We start from the raw sequence: 24,412 nt of genomic DNA, 5'->3' as shown, positions 1-24,412 counted from the left end.
TGTTTCAATAGTGATCTTTAAAGCAATGACTCTACTGAGAAAATATCTTTCCAGAAAGAGAAATATTATATGGTAAAATTGTCATAAGACTCTGCTGATTTAAATGCTTAGGAAAAAATATCTAAATATATAGTCAGTGCCTGAGAATAAGTCCCCACATTTTCTACTTCCTCTCTTGCTTGTGTATTGGTGTCACATGGCAGTGATCCCCAACCTATGTGGCAGCAGGGACCGATTTCGTGGAAGACAATTTTTCCAGGCCAGCAAGGGGGATGGTTTCGGGATAAAATTATTCTACCTGGCCTGTTCCATCAGGTATTAGATTCTGATAAGGAAGATGCAACCTAGATCCTTCACATGCACAGTTCACATCAGGGTTCGTGCTCCCATGAGAATCTAATGCCACCACTGATCTGAAAGGAGGTGGAGCTCAGGCAATAATGCTCGCTCACCCACCACTCACCTCTGCTGTGTTCCTAAGAGGCCATAGACTGGTACCGGTTTATGGCATGGGGGTTGGGGACCCCTGTTACATGGGATTCCATTTACCTCTCACTTTCATTTTCCCTTAACTATAAAGACTCTCTATTGGTATAGGGGATGCCTCCTATTCCTTTACCCACATTGCTTCTTTCTTTGTTCATGGCAGGCAGAGCCACTGGAAGCACACAGAGGAGCACACAGAAAAAGAGGTAAGCTGTTTTCAATCCTCCTGCCATATATTTCCCCCAATAAACTGCCAAATCATAACCATGATCTTACAATAGCTGCAACCCCATTTTCCTATCCCATATTCTCAAACTTTGCTTCTTCAAAGACAGCAATAAATTTATATAATTATCCAGCAAAAGAAGTTCTTGAATGTATAGAACAAATGAATTTCTAGATTATAACTTGATGATAAGTAGGGTGAAAGACAACACTAAAAAATAAGTCCCTTTTGCTTCAAAGATACTAACCTGAAGAGACAAAGGGTGACTTCCATCTTGAGCTTTAGTCCAACATGCAACTAACTTCTCTACATTCCCTGCACAAATATAGCAGAGACATGCTTGAGTCTGCAGGAGGCTATCTCCTTCATTTTCAAGCCTAGTTCCCAAAAGATCTATAAATAAGAGGAAAATAAAATAAGAGTATACCCAAGGCAATCTGTATATGATTGTATATGAAGTTGTGAGCAGCTAAACAATATTTTCAGAGGTATGGATTAAGCTTTATAACCAATGAGTAGCATGTAGAAACAAAATCACTCTAAATGCTTAGTAAATATTTGTTTGTTAAATGAATGAAAGTGACAAACTGTATATAATAAATGAGTTTACAAAACTAATCTAGCTGTACAACTAATTTTTATTAATTATGTTAGAAAAACAATAAATGGGGCCAGGCACGGTGGCTCACGCCTTTTCCCAGCACTTTGGAAGGCCGAAGTGGGCAGAATATGAGGTCAGGAGTTTGAGACCAGCCTCTACAACATGGCAAAACCCCGTCTCTACTGAAAATACAAAAATTAGTCAGGCGTGGTCATGGGTGCCTGTAATCTCAGCTACTCAGGAAGCTGAGATGGGACAATCACTTGAACCCAGGAGGCAGAGGTTGCAGTGAACCAAGATTGTGCTATTGCACTCCAGCTGGGTGACAAGAGCAAGACTCCATCTCTAAAAAAAAAAGAAAGACGTCATCCCATCTGAATTTGATCAACTAAAAAAAAAAAAAGAAAGAAAAACAATAAGGAATAATATTTGAACAAAAAAAATCCTAAAGGCACATTTGGAATAGATTTATCAATGGTAGCTAGGTCTAATATAAATTATTTATAAAAATGCAGTTCTGGCTGGGCACGGTGTCTCACGCCTGTAATCCCAACATCTTGGGAGGCCAAGGAAGGCGGATCAGCAGAGGTCAGGAGTTCAAGACCAGCCTAGCCAACAAGGTGAAACCCCGTCTTCTACTAAAAATACAAAATTAGCCGGGCATGGTGGTGTATGCCTATAATCCCAGCCAGTTGGGAGACTGAGGCAAGAGAATCATTTGAACCCAGGGGGGCGGAAGTTGCAGTAAGCCAAGATTGCACCATTGCACTCCAGCCTGGGCAACAAAAGCAAAACTCTGTCTAAAAAAAAAAAGCAGTCAGTATCTTATAATTTTTATATTCTTATAATTCTTTCAAGGGAGCAAATGGCTATTTGTTACACTAGTAGCCTTGAGCTTCTCTTGAAAATATTTATTCCTTAGCCACCAGTTTAGTCATGGTCTATAATGGTAATTTCTATTCTAATGTTATCATTAATTTTATCATAGCTAACATTTATTAAATGAGAGCTATTTATGGTCTATTTTACAGATGAATAAACTGAGGCTTAGAAAGTAATTTTTCCTAGATCATACAGCTACTAAGTAGCTAAGGCAAGATTCCAACTCTAGTCTGTCTGAAACCACAATCACTAATGAATTTTTAAAAAATAAATAAGATATGAAGAAGTAATATATTTAATAAATCTGAGAAAAGCACTGAAATGAGAACTTTTCTTTTTTGTGATTCACAGATTTATAAAAGTTTCTAATAAAATTTGTCATTTAAGTTTATTTACAATATATCCTGCCACGTATGTAATACAGTTAAATATAAAACACATTTCTTACCACAAAGGGCTGAAAATTCATCCGGTTTTGCGTAAGTCAATACTGCAGCTAAAGCCTCCCTCCAATTTTTAAGATCGCAAGACTCAACAATCTCTTTCCAGTTCTTCATCACTACTGCAGTGATGAGCTTGAGAAAGGAAAACAAAAAAAGAATTAAATGCCTTAACACAGCAATAAAAATTAATTCTGGCTAATTAATCATGTCAAGTATTTCATGCCAAATACAGCAGAAAAATGAAATATATTTTTGAATCAAATGACATAATAATGGTATTATTGTTCCTCAAGAAACAACAGCAACAACAAAAACAACTGACAACATATTTCACGAAGTGCTGAGAAGAAAAAATATAAGGTGCTATCAGAACCTTTAATAGGAAGGTGTGACCTGGTCAGATGGATCAGAGAAAACTGCCCAAGATTTTGACAAGTGATCTCTGAAGGACAAGCAGGAACTAACTTCAAGAAGAAAAAAGCCTGGCCGGGGCTCAAGCCTGTAATCCCAGCACTTCGGGAGGCCGAGGCGGGTGGATCACGAGGTCAAGAGGTTGAGACCATCCTGGTCAACATGGTGAAACCCTGTCTCTACTAAAAATACACAAAAAAAGTTAGCTGGGCATGGTGGCACATGCCTGTAATCCCAGCTACTGAGGAGGCTGAGGCAGGAGAATTGGTGAACCCAGGAAGCGGAGGTTGCGGTGAGCCGAGATCGCGCCATTGCACTCCAGCCTGGGTAACAAGAGCGAAAAATACAAAAAAAAAAATTAGCTGGGGATGGTGGCACGTGCCTGTAATCCCAGCTACTCAGGAGGCTAAGGCAGGAGAATTGCCTGAACCCAGGAGGCAGAGGTTGCGGTGAGCCGAGATCGCGCCATTGCACTCCAGCCTGGGTAACAAGAGTGAAACTCCGTCTCAAAAAAAAAAAAAAGAAGAAGAAGAAGCAAAAAGCCTTCCAGGCCAAGGGAACAACAGATGCAAAGTTCCAGTGAGAAAGGAACATGCAATGAGTGAGAGAGGAACTAAAAGGCAGCCACTGCGGCTAAAAGATAACAGAGGAGAGAGTGACATGAGATGAGACTGGTGGGACTCAATATTGGTACAACTTTTATGAAAACTAACTTCGATAAAAATTACTTTATAACGTAGAAATAACATCAAGTAGCCACAAAAAAGAATGAGATCATGTCCTCTGCTGGGACATGGATGGAGCTGGAGACCATTATCCTTAGCAAACTAACACGGGAACAGAAAACCAAATACTACATATTCTCACTTACAAGTAGGAGCTAAATGATGAGAACATGTGAATACATGGAGGGGAACAACACATACCGGGCCTACTGGAGGGTGGGAGGAGGGAGAGAATCAGAAGAAATAATTAAAGGGTCCCAGGCTTAATACCTGGGTGATGAAATAATCTGTACAACAAACCCCCCATGACACAAGTTCACTCATAAGTTTGTTAGATATAACAAACCTGCACATGTACCTCTGAACTTAAAAGTTAAAAAAAAATTGGGACACTCTGTGCCAGAAATTCCTCTTCTAGGACTACAGTCCAACTTAAATCAGAAATTTGTACAAATCTTTAGGCACACCAAAGGTGTTTAATATTATATGAACAACAGGTTTATTTCTATTAGGAAAATATTGGAAATTACCTAAACATACCAAAATAAGGGAAACATTATATCTTCTCACCATGAAATATTATAGAGCAAAAAAAAAATTTAATAAGGCCAGGTACAGTGGCTCACACCTGTAATCCCAACACTTTGGAAAGCCGAGGTGGGTGGATCATCTGAGGTCAGGAGTTCGAGACCAGTTTGGCCAATATGGTGAAACCCCATCTCTACTAAAAACACAAAAATTAGCTGGGCATGGTGGTGGGCGCCCATATTCCTAGCAACTTAGGAAGCTGAGGCACAAGAATTGCTTGAACTCAGGAGGCGGAGGTTACAGTGAGCCAAGATCACGACACTGCACTCCAGCCTGGGCAATAAGCAAGACTCCATCTCAAAAAAGAAAAAAAAATTTTTTAATAAAAATCTTTAATGATGTAAAAAACTACTTACGATGTAATTAACAATATCTATAAACAAAACCACACACACACACACACACACACACACACACACACACAAGTATGATCCTGAATCTGTTAAAAAAAAAATTCTACAAATACACAGATAAGATGTATAGAAAGATATGCATCAATGTATTGACAGAATTAGGGGGTGTTGAAATTTTTCCATTAAAATGTTCTATGCAAAGCCTTTCTGAAATAACCGAAATATTTTAATCCTTTTTTTTTTTCTTCTGAGACAGAGTCTTGCTCTGTCACCCAGGCTGCAGTACAGTAGCGCAATCTCACTGCAACCTCTACCTCCTGGATTCAAGCAATTCTTCTGCCTCAGCCTCCGAGTAGCTGGGATTACAGGCGCCTGCCACCACATCTGGCTAATTTTTGTATTTTTACTAGAAATGTGAGGTCCAGGATAGCCTCAAATTTCACCCTGTTTGTCAAACTGATCTCAAACTCTTGTCCTTGTGATCCACCTGCCTCAGCCTCCCAAAGTGCTAGAATTACAGGCATGAGCCACTGCACCCAGCCTTTTTTATTTTTATTTTTTTGAGACAGAGTCTTGCTCTGTCACCCAGGCTGAGTGCAATGGCGCAATCTCGGCTCACTGCAACTTCCACCTCCCGGGGTGAAGCAATTCTACCTTAGCCTCCCAAGTAGCTGGGACTATAGGCGCCTGCCACCATGTCCAGCTGTAGTTTTTTTTTTTGTTTGTTTGTTTGTTTTGTTTTTTAGTATAGACAGGATTGGGCCAGGCTAGTCTCGAACTCCTGACCGTATGATCTACCCGCCTGGACCTCCCAAAGTGCTGGGATGCCCAATATGCCCAGACGTTTTTTTTGTTTGTTTTTTTTTTTTTTTTTTTAAGACGGAGTTTTGGTCTTGTTGCCCAAGCTGGAGTGCAATGGCATGATCTCGGCTCACTGCAACCTCTGCCTCCTGTGCTCAAGTGATTCTCCTGTCTCAGCCTCCTGAGCAGCTGGGATTACAGGCATGCACCAACATGCCTGGCTAATTTTTTGTATTTTTAGTAGAAACAGGGTTTCACCATGTTAGCCAGGATGGTCTCAAACTTCTGACCTCAAGTGATGTGCCTGCCTCAGCCTCCCAAAGTGCTGGGATTACAGGTGTGAGCCACCGCCCACAGCCTAATGTTTTTAATCTTTAAAATTATGAATATATACAAAAACAACAAAAACTAGAACAATCATGTCAAACTGCCAACAACTATTTCCAGATCAAGGAATTACGAATGAGTTTTTAAAATACTTTACTGTTTTCTGCATTTCAGTTATATATAATAACAGTGTACTGTTTTCATAATTAGAAAGGTAAATGTTATTGTTTATTTTTAAAATAACATACCCTGGTAATTTTGCTTTGTGATTTTGCAAAGTATTTTTTCTGGGTTCGAGCCAAGAGTTCTTGTCCACCTGCTATGGCCAATATAATAGCATCAGCCATGCGGTTATCATGTAAACAAAGGTCAACAGCACTCTCAAAATTACCCGTCAGCAAAGCCTGAGTAATTAAACCATCAATGTCTGCAACAAGAAAATAATACATCTAAGTTAAATAGAGTTTTTATTACCAAAACCAACAACAAACTACTACACGCATCAATTTTTATATATGTACACAAATGGAGACCATGACATTAATTTCTGATTACTAGTGGATTAATTTCTAACACAAGCTATTGGTATTTATGGAAGAGATCTACAGAAATATACTGAAATACATATAAAATAATATGTTTTCCAGACTGATTTAAATGGGTTATCAAAGATCACCTAGGTGTCTGAACACACCAGCCTTCCCAAGGCACTAATTACATGTACTGTACTAAAGGAAAACTGAGTTCTTTCTCACACTCTGCCACCTGTGATAAAACCTTTTTTTTTTTTTGAGACAGGGTTTCACCATGTTGTCCAGGATAGCCTCAAATCCCTGGACCCAAGTGATCCTCCTGTCTCCATCTCCCAAGTAGCTGAGACTACAGTCATGCACCGCAGCACCTGACTTAAAACATTTTAAATAAATACAGGAACTATTTGTTTTCCAATGGTTAAAAAAAATTAGAAATCAAAACCAACAAGTACTTACCCCCGCTGACAGAGATATTAAATGTTCCTCCGGATAAGGGTAGAAATTCAGATTCTTCTTTTTCCTCTTTAATGTGCTAAAGAGATGAAAAAAGCAACAATTTAGCCAGAATAAAATGTGGAATGATTTGCTGACAAAAAAAATTTATACATGACTCTTTATCTACAGACTGGATGATATACCAAGTTATTCCAGAAAAGTCCTCAGATACAAGTTTATAGAGTAAGATCCACCACTTTCCTAAATATTACCTCCTATTATACAATCATAAATAAAATGCAAGGTCATGAAGAAAACTGGTTGAACAGGCTAGGCGCAGTGGTTCACGTCTGTAATCCCAGTACTTTAGGAAGCTGAGGCAGGCGGATCACTTGAGGTCAGAAGTTCGAGACCAGCCCAACACGGTGAAATCAGTATCTACTAAAAATACAAAAATTAGCCAGGCATAATGGTGCATGTCTGTAATCCCAGCTACTTGAGAGGCTGAGGCAGGAGAATCACTGAACCTGGGAGATGGAGGTTACAGTGAGCCAAGATCATGCTACTGTACTCCAGCCAGGGTGACAGAGCAAGACTCATCTCAAAAAAAAAGAACACTATTAAACTAACATGTACATATTCCTTACTGGTATCTCAGTAATGAAGCTGAAGAATCTTTGTTTCCTTAGATTAACTATGAGTGGCCCAAAATACACAAAATATAGTTTTAAATTATGTTATTTTTAAATTTTAAAACAAACCTACTTTTACACATCTAGTAATTCCTGTCCACTGGATTTGACTAAAAGATGGTTGCGTGTTTTTGGGTTTTTTTGTTTTCTGTTTTTTGTTTTTGTTGTTGTTGTCCAGGCTGGAGTGCAATGGTGAGATCTCGGCTCACTGCATGCAACCTCTGCCTTCCAATTTCAAGCAATTCTCCAGCCTCCTGAGTAGGTGGGATTATAGGCACCCGCCACCACGCCCGGCTAATTTTTCTATTTTTAGTAAAGATGGGGTTTCACCATGTTGGCCAGGCTGGTCTCGAACTCCTGACCTCATGATCCACCCACCTCAGTCTCCCAAAGTGCTGGGATTACAGGTGTGAGCCACTGCACCAGGCCAGTATTATTGTTTTAACTGAATCACTAAAAAAGGAAATTAAAAAAAAATAACTTGGTACCCACAGTATAAAAGCGATATAAGTACATTATTTAATGAATACATTTAAATTCAAATATACATTTTGTGTTCAGTCAAATTAGTCATACCTGGAACAGCAGGTTAATGTGATAAAAATATATATACATTTCCGTTATAAGTACCTGAGACTACCTGCAAGACTGATTAAAAATAAACTCAATGCTTTCTTTAGAAGAAATATAATGGAGGCATTTTGCTGGCAAATAATTTTAAATGCTTTCTCTTCCATGCATAAAATTCAAAAGAAGACAAAAACATATCAGAGGTTTAAAGAAAAACACAGCTTTCTTACATTAGATGAAATATCTGTCTTCTGTGCTTTGTTATTTACACATCTGAATGTAAACATTTAGTATTCAAGGTCAGCGGCATTTTAGAACTGGGTAATTTTAATGCAGAGTACAGCACTGCACCATCTGTAAATATGCTTAATTATTAGTGTTGACTATTACAGGAGAATATCTATAACCTTAATTCCCTTTCCCCAACTAAAGAGAAGCATTTTGAAATTTAAAAACTCAAAGAAATTGAGAATTTAACTTATTCACATTAAGGAATAAATCAGAGATAATGATCTAATTACATTCACTAACAAATCTGCATAAAAATACTTTTCTTTTTTTAACTCACTATTTGAATTTGCTTTCTAGAAACTATTTGTGAGCTTCTGAAATAGATAAAAGGCCAAAAAATGCACAATTTATTAGGTACTGAGTACCTTCAGTGTGTAAGCTATGAAACAAATAGCTATTAAGATAAAGGGGAAGATTTTACCTCCTTAAACACATTTTTTCATAGAACCAAATGTGCACACTAATTACTATTATTTCATTTATTTCATTAAATGCATATTTTTCTTACCTATTATTCATGAGTGCATTTCCAAATGGTCTTCTATTTGATAATATGTAGTTAATCTAGTTGTACATACATGAAAGTACATTCCTCTATGTATCCTACAATTCTGTCTAAATTTGGCCAATATTAGTTCTTTTTTTTTTTTTAAGATGGGGTTTCTCCATTTTGGTCAGGTTGGTTTTGAACTCTCGACCTCAGGTGATCTGCCCACCTCAGCCTCCCAAAGTGCTAGATTACAGGCATTAGCCACCACACCAGCCTTTTTTTTTTTTTTTAGATCAGACAGGGTCTTGTTCTGTCACCCAGGCTGAAATGCAATGGTATAATCTTAGCTTACTGCAACCATGAACTCTAGGGCTCAAGTGATCCTCCCACCTCAGCCTCCTAAATAGCTACAACTACAGGCACATGCCAGCATGCCTAATTTTTAATTTTTTTTGAGATGGGGTCTCACTACATTGTCCAGGCTAGTCTTGAACTCCTAAGTGTCAAGTGACCCTTGCACCTTGGCCTCCCAAAGTGCTGGGACTACAGGCATGAGCAACTATCATGCCTGGCCTAGTTCAAATTTTTAGTAAGATTTTATCCATATCCTATATTCCTTTGTTCATTAAACTCTAGTAAATCCACTTCTAAGAAAAATGATTTTTGTAATCATCTTGTAATAGATTAAATTTACTATGAATCATTTTTATAACTTAGTAAAAAATGATACAAAACATTCCATAGTCAAGGTATCACAAAGAACAATGAAAAAGTCAAAGACGAGATGAGAAGCAAGAACTTGTTGATTAATTTTCCAAGATGAAATAAAGTTAGAAAGCAAGAAAAGTAATTATAGATTTCTTCATTAGTGGTTAAAAAAAGAAACCCAGAAAATTAAATGGAAAAATCTATGATATAACTCTGTGTTCAAGGACTCTTCTTAATTATTTACAAAAATTATCAACTAAGAACACATTTATTGAAAATCATGACAATAAGTTTAATGAAATATTGTTTACTTCAACTCCATGTTCAGTACTAATTCAGAAGCCTATGCCACTGATAATTGGCCCAAAACAATAGGCCAAGAAAAAACATTAACTTTACATGCGATGCAGTGTGGGTTTCTGAATAAAATCTCTTTTCAGTTTGACATCCTGATAGCCATCTGACCAAATTATGTTAATCTCACATCAAATGTTAGTTTTAAGCCATATAACCCAGAAACAAGGTTGGAGAACTAAGTGTTTGGAGATGATATTTCTGTCAGTACAGGTACACAGATTCCTCCCTAAACATCTCAAGGAGAACAATTTATTTCAACCTCATTTTGCCACAAGTAATCAAGAAAATTTTCCTTATTTTAATGTGAGATACACAAATATCACAAATTTGTCTGATATAACAAGAAAAAAAAATAAGTACCTCTCCCAAGAGCTGCTCTTCAGCAGCAGGGCTTGCCTCCCCATCACTCTGTGCTACTTGGTCAGAGTCTTTAAGAGCCTTTGGTACACAAAACAATTACAGGGGAAGGTGAAGAATGTGGCATTAAAAGGTTATTAGTGAACAAGGAAGACAAAAGACCCAACCAACAACATTCAGAGCTAGTTTAATCATAAGAAGCAACAGTGGGTAAATTTATTTGAGAAACACTATTAGAGGAAAAGTGAAGAACTATTACTACTAACACTTTCCCATTCTTTTCTACCAATTTTTTTCCCTGGAAAATGAAAAAATATTTATCTTAAGTATTTGAGTAGTCATTGTTTTTCCTCCTTTACAAAATTCAAATGTGTATGTAAAGAGAAAGGAATGCTCTATCAGCTAAGTGCATGCTATTTTAAAATGAGAATTATTAATTTTTTTTTGAGATGAAGTTTTGCTCTTGTTGCCTAGGCTGGAGTGCAATGGTGCGATCTCAGCTCACCACAACCTCCACCTCCTGGGTTCAAGCAATTCTCCTGCCTCAGCCTCCCAAGTAGCTGGGATTACAGGCATGTGCCACCACACCCGGCTAATTTTGTATTTTGAGTAGAGATGGGGTTTCTCCATGTTGGTCAAGCTGGTCTCAAACTCCCGACACCTCAGGTGATCCACCCGCCTCGGCCTCCCAAAGTGCTGGGATTATAGGCATGAGCCACCACACCCAGTCGAGAATTACTGACTTATTGAGATATCTAGAATAAGCATTTATTTTTATACCATGAAGCATAAAACACAAATTTCTTAAATAAATTCTTATTTGTTATGACCTAGCCAAAGTTTTAGAAGGTAGCTATTTTTAAAGTCCTTCTTACCACATTGGCTCCATCCACTTTGTTCAAAGCCAAAGCAATCTGAAATAAAAATAACAACTCACCTACTACATGGAATTCTATTTCAGAGCATCCAGCAAATGTTCATCTCTTGCTTCTCATTGGCAAAAATCTATATAAGTTCTTATAGGAATAGTATGTTTAAAAAAAAAAAAAGCTGTGCAGCACTGGTTCTTTGTGGTTCTAGCTTCTTTCACATGGAAGGAATTAGAAATAATCTGACAATCATTCCATTTCCTCATTTTTTGCCATCAGGCATGCAGTAAAACTTTCATATTAATCTCTTACAAGCCTAAAAAAGTTACAGCCTCAAGAAGTTTAGACTACTAATAAAGTTAAATACAAAACTCTAAAGGAGTGAGCTAAGATATAGTCTCTAAGCAGTGGGGCTGTGATGTGATCTTAGTTCTGTCCGACATCATAAGAGCACTAATCTTCAAAATGCACCTAGAGTGCACAGTATACCTCTACGACATATGCAACAACCTGCAATGCTATAGAAAACTCTAGTCATTTCCCAAGAATGATGAGGGGCTAATACAAGTTACACAGACATTTAGCAATATACATATACACACACACAAAACTCTGGCAACAACTGTGGGTAATGATGGAGAAAAAGAAAAAGGAAAAAAATAAAAAACCGATGGCAACCAAACACAAATTATTATTAAATGTTTACTGGGTGATTTGAGATAATCTGTATAGAACTTTATTTTTTAAAAGTTTGATTCATAAATAGCATGCCATCAAACTTTCCCAAAAGTTTACCTTCTTTCCTAGATCTTCTTTTCTGTATCCTAGAAGTTCAAGGTATTTTCCACGAGAATCATCCTCAAAGTTCACCTTTTAAAAAAAGACATATTCTTAAAAACAACAAATTTAAAGGCCAAATTTTTATTCAATATTTTGAATCAAATTCCAAAGAGAATTATTAAAAATATGTGAAGTCTATGTCCTAAAGATTCACTGTTAGAAAGAATCCAAAGAATAGTGGGTTTTTAAATTTTTTATTTAGTGACCCAGCCTCAGGAGGTCCTGAGAACATGTACCCAGAATTGTTTTTTTAAAATAAGTTATTTTTTTAATAGTAAATATACTAGTAATTAATTATCCTGCTTAAATAAAGCTTACTTTTGAACAGTAATTTTTGTAAATACAAACTTATAGCCAAAGGTTAAACGGATACCAAATTCAAACTATGTAATATATTCTATGTCCTAAAATTCTTTCCGAAATTATTACAAAATATAAATCCTTTAATTTTAGACTTTAACCTAACTGTATTCAAGACTGCTTTACCTTTTCAAGAATCAGTACTGTATAAAGAAGTAGACACTCCAGGGGAAGAAAATGACCAACCAGGAAATTCTACTTGTTATTCTATTCTAACTCCTCTTAAAGTAAAAGGAAAAATACCATACCTCCAACCTCTCTCTTCTATTCCTCTTCCTGTTTTTTTTTGAGACAGAGTCTTGCTCTGTCGCCAGGCTGGAGTGCAGTGGTGCAATGTTGGCTTACTGCAACCTGCGCCTCCTGGATTCAAGTGATTCTGCTGCCTCAGCCTCCCAAGTAGCTGAGACCACAAATGTGTGCAACCGCACCCGGCTAATTTTTGTATTTTTAGTAGAGACAGGGTTTCACCATGTTGGCCAGGATGGTCTTGATCTCTTGACCTCGTGATCCACCCACCTTGGCCTCCCAAAGTGCTGGATTACAGGCGTGAGCCCCTGAGCCTGGCCTCCTCTTCCTCTTTTTCCATTTTCCTTAACTAGATCTACATAGACATTAAATATGCTGTGTTTTTATTATAGTAAACTCTGTGTATTAATCTTCAAAATAGATATGCTGACTATGTATGTCTCTTTCCCCTAAACAGATTTTTTTTTTTTTTTTTTTACTTATTAAAGAAGCATTTTGTATTACACTTTTCAAAGTAGAGAAGAAAAAACTCCGGACATAAGTTAGGTTATATGCTCTTTATAAGGTTTCTTAATTTCATGATGAATTCCTGAAATCACTTTTTCAATTGTTTCTTTAATAGGAAGACAGATTTAGAATATAATGGGAACAGTTAAATTAGCAGGTAATGAAATAATATGGCTTTAAATACCAACTTTACCTTCAAAAAGGACCACACATTTTTCTCAAATTCAGTCTGAGAAGCATCAATCTTTTTTTGGCAATAACTGGTAAATCCTTGTGACTGCACAGCCTGCTGAAGTTGGTCTGATCGGCTGAGGAACTCCTTTTCTGTTACAACCTGACTAATGAACACATGGTGGTGCTGCTGCTGCTGTTGCTCAGCTCCCTGATGAGAAGGCATTCTAATATTCTCAAATGTAACCAGTTTGCCTCCAAACTGTAAGAGAGTGAATGAACAAACTTGTGTTATCCCAAGGATATGGCCCAAAAAGTGCTTTTACAGTAGCCTAAACATATAATCTGGATGAAATTAGTTAATACAACCTCTCATGCACCACAGTCTGATGCCCCTTCAATTTCTGTTCTAGATGAAATGTACTTTTTATTTATTTATTTATTTATTTATTGAGACAGAGTTTCGCTTAGTCACCCAGGCTGCAGTGCGAAGGCAGTATCTTGGCTCACTACAACCTCCGCCTCCTGGGGTCTAGTGATTCTCCTGCCTCAGCCTCCCGAGTAGCTGGGATAACAGACACCCACCACTATGTCTGACTAATTTTTGTATTTTTAGTAGAGACAGGGTCTTGCCATGTTGTCCAGGCTGGTCTCGAACTCCTGATCTCAAGTGATCCAACCAGATAGGACAGTAAGATTAAGTAGATTCAAAGAATGAACTTATGAATGACATAAAACATATTCAAAGGTCTATTTTAGGAAGATTAATCTTGCAGTATATAGTCCAGATTAGAAGGGAAAAAGACAAGCAACAAATATGCAATCAAGCTATTAGAAGTTTGGTGTGAAAAGATGAAGAATTAGGCAAAGTATCAGCAACGTAAAAGGAAGAAAAGAAAAAGAAACAAAAGTGCTAGAGAGGATGCAGAGAAACTAGAACACTTGTGCATCATTAGTGAGAATGTAAAGTGGTAAAACTGCTATAAAACAGTATGGAATTTCTTCAAAAACTTAAAAATAGAACCACCATATGATCCAGCAATTCCATTTCTGGGTATCTATCCCAAAAATTGAAAACAAGATGTCAAAATGATAATTACATACCCATGTTCACCATAGCATTTATTCACAATAGCCAAAAGGTGGAAGCAACCAAAATGACCATCAAATTAATAGATAATGAAAATGTGGTATATATATATATAATGCAGTATTATTCAGCCTCTAAAAAGGAGGAAATTCTGTCATGATACCACACAGATGAACCTTGAGGTCATTACGCTAAGTAAAATAAGCCACCCACAAAAAGACAAGTACGGCATGATTCCATTTATATGACTAATTTAAAGTGTTAAAACTCCTAGCAACTAAGTAGATTGTGGTTACCAGGAATTCAGGGAAAAGAGGAAATGGGGAGCTGTTGTTCAAGGGCACAGAGTTTCAGTTTTGTAAGACGAAAAAGTTCTAGAGATCTGTTGTACAACAACGTGCATACAGTTAACACTACTGTAATGTATATATAAAAATGGTGCCAGGTGCAGTGGCTCATATGGCTGGATGCGGTGTAATCCCAGAACTTTGGGAGGCAGAAGTAGGTGGAGCACCTGAGGTCAGGAGTTCCAGACCAGCCTGGCCAACATAGTAAAACCCTGTCTCTACTAAGAATACAAAAAAATTAGCCAGGCATAGTGGTGAATACCTGTAATCCCAGCTACTTGGGAGGCTGAGTGAGACAGGAGAATTGCTTGAACCCAGGAAGCAGAAGTTGAAAATAACCAAGATTGCACTATAGCACTCCAGACTGAGCAACAGGAACAAAACTGTGATTCAAAAAAAATGTAAAAAGCTGGGCACAGTGGCTCATACCTGTAATCCCAGTACTTTGGGAGGCTGAGGCAGGAGAATCGCTTGAACCCAGGAGGCAGAGGCTGCAGTGAGCCAAGATTGCACCATTGTACTCCAGCCTGAGCAACAGAAGCAAAACTCTGTTTCAAAAAAAAGCTGGGCATGGTAGTCATACCTGTAATCCCAGCACTGTGGGAGGCTGAGGCAGGCGGATCACAGGGTCTGGAGTACAAGGCCAAAGTGACCAACCAACCAACATAGTGAAAACCCATCTCTACTAAAAATATAAAAATTAGCCAGGCGTGGTAACGTGCACCTGTAATCCCAGCTACGTGGGAGGCTGAGGCAGGAGAATCACTTGAACCCAGGAGGTGGAGGTGGCAGTGAGCCGAGATCATGGCACTGTACTCCAGCCTGGGCAACAGAGCAACACTCCATCTCGAAAACAAAAAAAATGGTTGTAGTATATGTTTAAAAATAGTTAAGATGGTAAATTTTGTGTTATATATTTTTTACAATTAAAAAAAGCTGGCAATTAAAAAAGAAAGCTAAAAGGATGAATAGGAGGGAGGACCTCCCTGCCAAAAGAACAGAATGAAAAGAAAAAAGAAAAGAGAAGACGGTAAGGGAGGGAGGGAAGAAAGACAAATTTACAAAAAAGGGAGGAACATAAAGAGTGTGATGGTTACACAACAATGTAAATGTACTTAATGCCACTGAACTGTACATTTAAAAATGGTTAAAATAATAAATTTTCTGTATATTTTACCATGATTTTTAAAAAAGGGTAAAAAAAGAGTAGGTTCCAATTTTTCAGAGAAACGATTTTGAATGATGAAATACCCACAAATACATCTCAAATCCCAACTTAAACCCTGACTTCTTCCATCAGAGTGATCCTATGATAACACTTTGGTATAAAAAGTCCTTTGTGTCTACAGACCATAAAAACAAAATCCACGTACTGAAAAAGAAGCACCGACAGGTCTTCGAATCCACTTGGGTGGCTTCTTCAGAGGCAGCACTATACTATGCTGAGCAGTCTGCTGTGGAATTTGCAATGGAGGAAGGGGTTGTCCTGTGCCAAAGGGATCAAGATTCCCAAAAGATGATGAAAGCTAAAAAAGATAATAACATCAGAATCTGACCATACACAAACTATGCTTCATTTTTTTCCAGTCACATCCAAGAAATTTTTTGATCACAATTATCCAATTAACCAGCATTGTTAATCAGTGAAGTCATTTCAAAATAATTACACAATACATACTTTTTCAGGCATTATAATAGAAAACTTTAATACTTCCTATTACCTTGTCAACTTGTTTCTGCCTTAATCCATCTGTGCTCCCTCCCATGATAGAATAAACACTGATACGCCCATCAAACGAAGCAGCTGATAAGACAGCAGGATTTCGGGGACACCACTGAATATCAAAGCACCATTGTGTGTTGGTGGGAAGTTCATATAACACCTAGGCCAACAAAAAATAAACAACAAATTCAGAAAATGGCATGGCCACTTTGTAACCCAAACACCTGAATTAATATGGTCAACAAGTACAGCTAAATTAGAAAAAATTTTTTATAGGAAGTGTCTTTAGCCAGAAACAAGAGTGGATATATTTGAAAGAGCAGCACACTTTATTAGGCAATTTGGTGGGTTTTTGTTTTGTTCGTTGTTTTTTTTTTTTTTTTTTTGAGACAGGAGTTTCGCTCTGTTGCCTAGGCTGGAGTGCAGTGGCAGTGACCTCAGCTCACTGGGACTTTTGCCTCCTGGGCTCAAGCAATTCTCCTGCCTCAGCCTCCCAAATAGCTGGGATTACAGGCACCTGCCATCACACACAGCTAATTTTTGTATTTTTAGTTGAGACAGGGTTTCACCATGTTGGCCAGGCTGATCTCGAACTGCTGATCTCAAGTGATCGCCTGTCTTGGCCTCCAAAGTGCTGGGATTACAGGCGTGAGCCACCACGCCCGGCCTAGACTCAACTTTTTAAACTCTACAAGATCAGTAATGTTCATCCAATTGTTTTTCTCTGGTTAAGACCCAAACAACCATATTTAGATTACTTTAGTATCAACTTTTAAAATCAATCTTGAGAGGGAAGAATTCACTAAGAAATCTGACTTTTAATCAAGAGAGAAAACATGTACTGTAGACACCCTTCCTATCACAGCAGAATCCTAACATAATCTGGATTAACAGCTTTTTTACAAAGAAAAGGACATAGAAAGAACTATAGAAAATGGCCTATATGAGTCCAAGAATAGTGCTCATGCCTATAATCTTAGCACTTTGGGAGGCTAAGGTGGGCAGACTGCTTGAGCACAGGAGTTCAAGCCCAGCATGGGAAACATGGCAAAACCCCATCTCTACAAAAAAAAAATTAAAAATTGGGGGTGGGGGGTGGCAGGGAACATAAAAAAAAAAATTTGGCCAGGCATGGTGGTGCACGCCTGTAATCCCTGCTATCTGGGAGGCTGAGGTGAGAGGACTGACTGAGCCTGGGTGGTCAAGGTTTCAGTGAGCCATATGGTACCACTGCATTCCAGCCTGGGTGACAACAAAACCCTAACAAAAAAATAGTAATAGTAATAAATAAACAAACAGAAAATGGCTTAGATGAAATCTTTACAATGTAAAGCTTGTTGTGAATTCAAAGTTAGTATTGTGGTTAACTGCTATTCACAGAAGCAGCATCTTAGGACTTTACAGTAAGTCATATGAACTTAACTCTGGCTTCATGTGACCTTTTTTCCTTTTTTCTTTCTTTTGTTTTTCAGACAGGGTCTCACACTGATGACTAGGCTGGAGTGCAATGGTATAATCTTAGCTCACTGCAGTCTTGACCTCCTGGGCTCAAGTGATCCTCCCTCCTCAGCCTCCCAAGTAGTTGGGACTACAGGCACATGCCACCACAGCCAGCTCATTTTTGTATCTGTTGTAGAGATGGGGTTTTGCCAGCCTGCCTTGGCCTCCCAAAGTGCTGAGATTACAGGCATGAGCTAACACACCTGGCCCATGTGACATTTAAAATGTTTTATTTTATTAAAAAAATATAATTAATTGAAAAGGTATTTAGCGTTCTCATGTCTTTGGTACTTATTTTGGTTGATAAGGTATGTAGTTTGAGAATACTTAAATCATTTATCTATTCGTTATTTATATTTGAACAAAATCTAATTTTTTTAGTGTAGCAGGTACTAAAAGTCTCTTCCTTCAAAGACCAAGCACACACAACTAATCACAGGGAAAAATTTATTTTATTAAGTTATATAACAGATAAATTGATGACAAAATAGTAAGTTCCAAGAATTCTGAATTTACTTGGCAAGGCAGAGTATAAAATTAAGATTTTTGTTATTTGTCCTAAATGATATATGATAAAATTTATTACTTTTTTTCTCTTGTCTTCCCTAACTTTAATGATTTTATATTCTTACACTGTTACATCCACAACTTTTAAACCAGAAATCAAATAACTAAAGGGCTTGTTTTAATTTTAACAATATAGATGAAAACTTTTCGAAGACACTCATTTTTATTAGCATTCCATTAAACTATATAATCACTAGCAATAATCTACCTTAACATAAAAAAGGTAAAAATATAAAAGCTATAATTTATATTCTTGCTTTATCATTCAGAAGAGAGACTGGAAAACTATATCTTTCACTTCTGATTTCCAGAAGTGAAAGAAGATCCTCAGGAATGGTAAAGCAGGCAAAAGATGCAAACCTTGAACAATCCTACATTGAAGATATTGATTTCCATAAACCACATGTGAAATAAATCAAAGTATTTCTGAGTCTAGGTAACAAACACATTATTGAAAATGAGGAGGGGATGGTTACTAGTTTCAAATATTCCATTTTCAATTACTGATTTTTCTGGTTAAAAAGCTGAGCTTAGGTAATGTTCCTGATAAAATTTCTGCCAAATAAACACTGCACACACACCTCCACATACTTTTCACCTAGTAAGCCACTAAAGAATCCACATAGAAAATTTCTTTTATAGCCAGAAGTAATATACTACAAGGGCTACAAGGTTGAGAAACATTTCGTCCCCATACCTCTCCAGTGTTTGGATTGGAGCAGAGAATCTTAGCATCTTTTCCACAGCTCAGTAACAATTCAGGATCAGCCATGCTCCAAGCAATTGCCAAAATCCCCCTATAAAAAACATAAAGAAACAAGGAAATTTTTAATCTTGAGAAAACCAAATCTCAATTATTTCTGCCTAAGCTTTGGAGATTCACACATTAACAGAAAAACAATTAAATGCAAGAGTTTCAACACCAGGCACATTGGCTCACACCTGTAATCTCAGCTACTTGGGAGGGTGAGGCAAGAGAATTACTTGAACCTGGGAGGCAGAGGCTGCAGTGAGCTGAGATCACACTACTGCACTTCAGCCTCGGCAACAGAGTGAGTGAGATGCCGTCTCACTCAAAAATAAAATAAAATTTAAAAAGAAAAAGAAATAAAAATAAGTGTAATAGTTTCAGAAGGCAACTTAGTAATATATATGCTATCTGATCATAACAAAGACATAGATGTTCAATATAGTGCAATGTATGATAGCAAAAAAATGAAGAAAAAAAAAATGCCCAAGAGACTATCTCACAATAAATTACAGACCACCTTTCAATGAAAAAATATGTAAATAAAAATTATTCTGTATACTTTGGGAGGCCAAGGTAGGAGGACTGCTTGAGGCCAGGAATTCAAGACCAACCTGGGCAATATAACAACACTCTGTCTCTACCAAAAAATTTGAAAATTAGCCAGGTATGCTAGTGTGTGCCTACAGTTCCAGGCATACTCATGAAGCTGAGGTAGGAAGATTACTTGAGCTCAGGAGCTCATGGCTGCAGTGAGCTATGATGACACCACTGTACTCTATTCTGGGCAAATAAGCAAGTCCCATTTCAAAAAATACACATATCATTTTGTGGAAATCAACTTCTTATCATTACATAGTATTCATGATTAATGAAAAAGGTTATCTATATGCACAAATTATCCCATTTGTATAAAAACTTTTTTGGGATTATACACACACACACACACACACACACAGCCCTTAGATACGCATAGAAAAATGTTTACCTATGGATGGGTATGAAATCTAACTGCAGTAAGTGCTTACTTAATTTGGAAACTGTGACTTTAAGCAAAACAATAGATAACAAAACCAATTTTACCACAGACTAACTGATAACTGATATGAACATTAAGTTCCTATGGTGGCCAGGTATGGTGGCTCATGCCTATAATCCCAACACTTTGGGAGACTAAGCAGGGTGGATCACTTGAGATCAGAAGTTCGAGACCAGCCTCGCCAACATGGTGGAACCCCATCTCTGCTAAAGCTACAAAAATTAGCTGGATGTGGTGGTGCCTGCCAGTAATCCCAACTACTCAGGAGGCTGAGGCAGGAGAATTGCTTGAACCTGAAAGACGGAGGCTGCAGTGAGCCGAGATCTTGCCACTGCACTCCAGCCTGAGCCATAGAGGAAAACTCTGTCTAAAAAAAAATAATTCCTATATTTCTGATCACAAAAACATCACCAAATTTCTAAATAAAGATCTATAACACTTTTAATATTAAACGCTGAAATAAATTTGAGCTACATAAATTTTGAGAAAGATTAATAAAGATGAGATTTACCCAATTTTTGGTGACTCAGTGAATAACACTGGTTGTAGTGGCAGTGGATGGATTAAATCAAGAAATAAGTTTACAAAGTGAAAATTGTCAGGAATACCTTCTACTCACCAAACAAAAAAAAAATATGACAGACACGATGATTAATTTTATACCATATTGTTTACTGCCATGAAATTTCTATGATCATCATGTATGTTACAAATTTTTATTTTACAGTATTTTGTATTCATTCATTTTCCAACCTGGTTATTCCAGTTCCGGATCACAGGTGGCCAGAGCCTATCATGGCAGCTCAGAGTGCAAATTGGGAACAAACCCTGGACAGGACACCATTCCATTACAGGGCCCACTCATACACACTCCAACACTTTTCATACTGGGATAAATGTATACATACCAATTAGACATTTGAGAGTTAATCTACAGATATCATCATACATCATCCCTACACTTACCTTCTGGGATAAGAACATTCTCCTATATAATTACACATTCAAAGTATTTATTATTGGCCAGGAACAGTGGCTCACACCTGCAATCCCAGCACTTTGGGAGGCCAAGGCAGGCGGATCACGAGGTCAGGAGTTCAAGACCAGCCTGGTCAACATAGTGAAGCCCCGTCTCTACTAAAAATACTAAAATTAGTTGGGGATGGTGGCGCATGCCTGTAATCCCAGCTACTCAGGAGGCTGAGGAAGAAGAATTGCTTGAACCTGGGAGGCGGAGGTTGCAGTGAGCCAAGATCAGAACGCTGCATTCCAGCCTGGGTGACAGCCTGGGTGAACATGGACCATATATTAAAAATAGCATTGCATATCAATAATGTCTTTTTTTCCCCAAGACACTGGGGGGGAAAAGTATTTATTATTGATATGCAGTGCTCTTTTTAATATATAGTCCATATTCAAATTTCCTCATTATATCAATAATGTACTTTATAACTGCCTCCCACTCCAGAATACAATCATGCACGTAAAGAATTTCAAGGCATAGAGATTCTACCAGATATTGGTGCCAATCCTATTCAAACTATTTCAAAAGACTTAAAAAGAACAAATCTTCCCTAACTCATTGCATGAAGCCAGAATCACTCTGATACAAAAAGCTAGGAAAAGAAATGACAAAAAAGAAAACTACAGACCAATATCCCTAATGAACATGGATGCAAAAATCCTCAACAAAATACCAGCAAACAAAATCAAACAGCACATCAAAAAGATACTACACCATAATCAAAAAGTGGGTTTCATCCCAAGGATGCAGGGATGGTTCAACACATATAAGTCAATAAATGTGATTCACCACATAAACAGAATTAAAAACAAAACCCATATGGTCATCTCAATGGATGCAGAAAAAGCATCTGATAAAATACAGCATCTCTTTATGAAAAAAACCCTCAAGAAACTAGGCAAGGGAGGAACATATCTCAAAATAATAAAAAGCCATACATAACAACATAACAACATCATACTGAATGGGGAAAAGTTGAAAGCACCCCCCCAAGGGTGGAACAAAACAAGGATGCCCACTTCCACCACTCTTTCCAGCTTCCATTTAACACACTAGTGGAAGTGATAGCCAAAACAATCAGGCAAGAAAAAGAAAGAGCATCCAAACTGTAAATAAATACGGAAGTCAAAATATCTCTGTTGATGATATGACTGTATACCTAGAAAACCCTAAAGATTCCTCCAAAAGACTCCTAGATTTGACAAATAAACTCAATAAGGTCTCAGGTAACAAAATCAATACACACAAATTAATGGCACTGCTGTACACCAACAGCAACCAACCTGAGAGTCAAATCAAGAACTCAATCCCTTTTATGACAGCTGCAAAAATAAAATACTTAGGCATATACTTAACCAAGAAGGTGAAAAATCTCTACAAGAACTATAAAACACCGCTGAAAGAAATCACAGATAACACAAATAAATGGAAATACTTTCTACACTCATGGACTGGAAGAATCAGTGTTGTGAAAATGACCTTACTGTCCAAAGAAACCTACAGATTCAATACAGTTCCCATCAAAGTACCAACAATCATTTTTCACAGAATTAGAAAAAACAGTCCTAAAATTCATATGAAACCAAAGAAGAGCCTAAATAGCCAAAGAAATCCTAAGCAAAAAGAACAAAGCTAGAGGCATCACATTACCTGACTTCAAATTATACTACAAGGCTATAGTAACCAAAATGGCTTGGTCTTGGTATAAAAGCTGATCCACAGAGCAATTGAACAAAGCAGAGGACCTAGAAATAAAGTCAAGTACTTACAACCAACTGACCTTCAACACAACATATTATGGATTATAGACTTAAACTTAAGACCAGAAACTATAAAAGTTCTAGAAGAAAACCTAGGAAAAACTCTTCTGGAAATCGGCCTCGACAAAGAATTTATGACTAAGATCCCAAAAGCAAATGCAACAAAAACAAAAATAGATAAATGAGAGCTAACTAAACTAAAAAGCTTAAGCACAGCAAAAGAAAGCAACATTATAGTAAACAGACAACCCACAGACTAGTAGAAAATATTTACAAATTCTGCATCTGACAAAGGACTAATACCCAGAATCTATAAGAAACTCAAACCAATCAGCAAGAAAAAAAACAAATAATCCCATCAAAAAAGTGGGCAGATGACATAAATAAGACACTTCTCAAAAGAAGATACACAGGTTGGGCACAGTGGTTAATGCCTGTAATACTAGAACTTTTGCAGGCTGAGGGGGGGGGTGGATCACCTGAGGTCAGGAGTTCGAGACCAGCCTGGCCAACACAGTGAAACCCCTCTCTAACAAAATTACAAAAATTGGCCAGGCATGGTGGTGGTGTGAGCCTGTAGTCTCAGCTACTCAGAAGGCTGAGGCAGGAGAATTGCTTGAACCCAGGAGGCAGAGGCTGCAGTGAGCTGAGACTGCCCCATTGCACTCTAGCCTGGTGACAGAGTGAAATTCAAAAAAGAAGATACAAAAATGGCCAAAAAACATACGAAAAAATGTTCAACATCACTAATCACCAAGGGAATGCAAATTAAAACTATAATGAGATACCACTTTTCCCCAGCCAGAATGGCCATTATTAAAAAGTCAAAAAACAATAGATACTGATGTGGTTGTGGTGAAAAAAGAACATATATACACTGCTGATGAAAATGTAAATTAGTATAACCTCTATCCTCTATGGAAAACAGTATGGAGATTTCTCAAAGAACTAAAAGTAGATCGAGCATTTGATCCAGCAATTCCACTACTCAGTATCTACCCAAAGGAAAATAAGTCTTTATATCAAAGAATGTTGCCCAGGCTGGAGTGCAGTGGCACAATCTCAGCCCACTCCAATCTCTGCCTCCTGGGTTCAAGTGATTCTCCTGCCTCAGCCTCCTGAGTAGCTGGGATTACAGGCATGGAGACATCATGCCTGACTAATTTTTATATTTTTAGTAGAGACAGGGTTTTGTTATGTTGGCCAGGCTGGTCTTGAAATCCTGACCTCAGGGGATCTGCCCATTTCCACCTCCCAAAATGCTAGGATTACAGGTATGAGCCACTGCGCCAAGAGTGTCTTTTAAAGAAATATATTTCATATGGTATCTTAGAGGACATTTAGA

The 24,412-nt window shown here is 37.6% G+C and overlaps 1 protein-coding gene across 50 annotated transcripts in view; it reads right to left on the bottom strand.

Annotated features, from left to right (window-relative positions):
• Positions 1-24,412, bottom strand: part of SEC31A (SEC31 homolog A, COPII component) — a 79,219-nt gene that overhangs the window by 31,526 nt on the left and 23,281 nt on the right. For 20 of the 50 annotated variants that reach the window (XM_078366943.1, XM_078366946.1, XM_078366949.1 and 17 more), the window contains exons 8-18: positions 19,194-19,293; positions 16,428-16,589; positions 16,080-16,232; positions 13,292-13,531; positions 11,941-12,015; positions 11,152-11,190; positions 10,280-10,357; positions 6,833-6,908; positions 6,092-6,270; positions 2,644-2,770; positions 960-1,105 (exon numbers count right to left, since the gene is read on the bottom strand). In XM_078366943.1, coding sequence (XP_078223069.1) covers positions 960-1,105; positions 2,644-2,770; positions 6,092-6,270; positions 6,833-6,908; positions 10,280-10,357; positions 11,152-11,190; positions 11,941-12,015; positions 13,292-13,531; positions 16,080-16,232; positions 16,428-16,589; positions 19,194-19,293 — 1,375 coding nt within the window. The remainder of the gene's footprint in view (positions 1-959; positions 1,106-2,643; positions 2,771-6,091; positions 6,271-6,832; positions 6,909-10,279; positions 10,358-11,151; positions 11,191-11,940; positions 12,016-13,291; positions 13,532-16,079; positions 16,233-16,427; positions 16,590-19,193; positions 19,294-24,412) is intronic. The other 30 variants (XM_078366955.1, XM_078366959.1, XM_078366968.1 and 27 more) reach the window with 2 other exon arrangements.

The sequence above is a fragment of the Callithrix jacchus genome, chromosome 3 (genome assembly GCF_049354715.1).
Source record: "Callithrix jacchus isolate 240 chromosome 3, calJac240_pri, whole genome shotgun sequence".
Lineage (NCBI taxonomy): Eukaryota > Metazoa > Chordata > Mammalia > Primates > Cebidae > Callithrix > Callithrix jacchus.
This window is presented reverse-complemented; position numbering and strand designations above follow the sequence as displayed.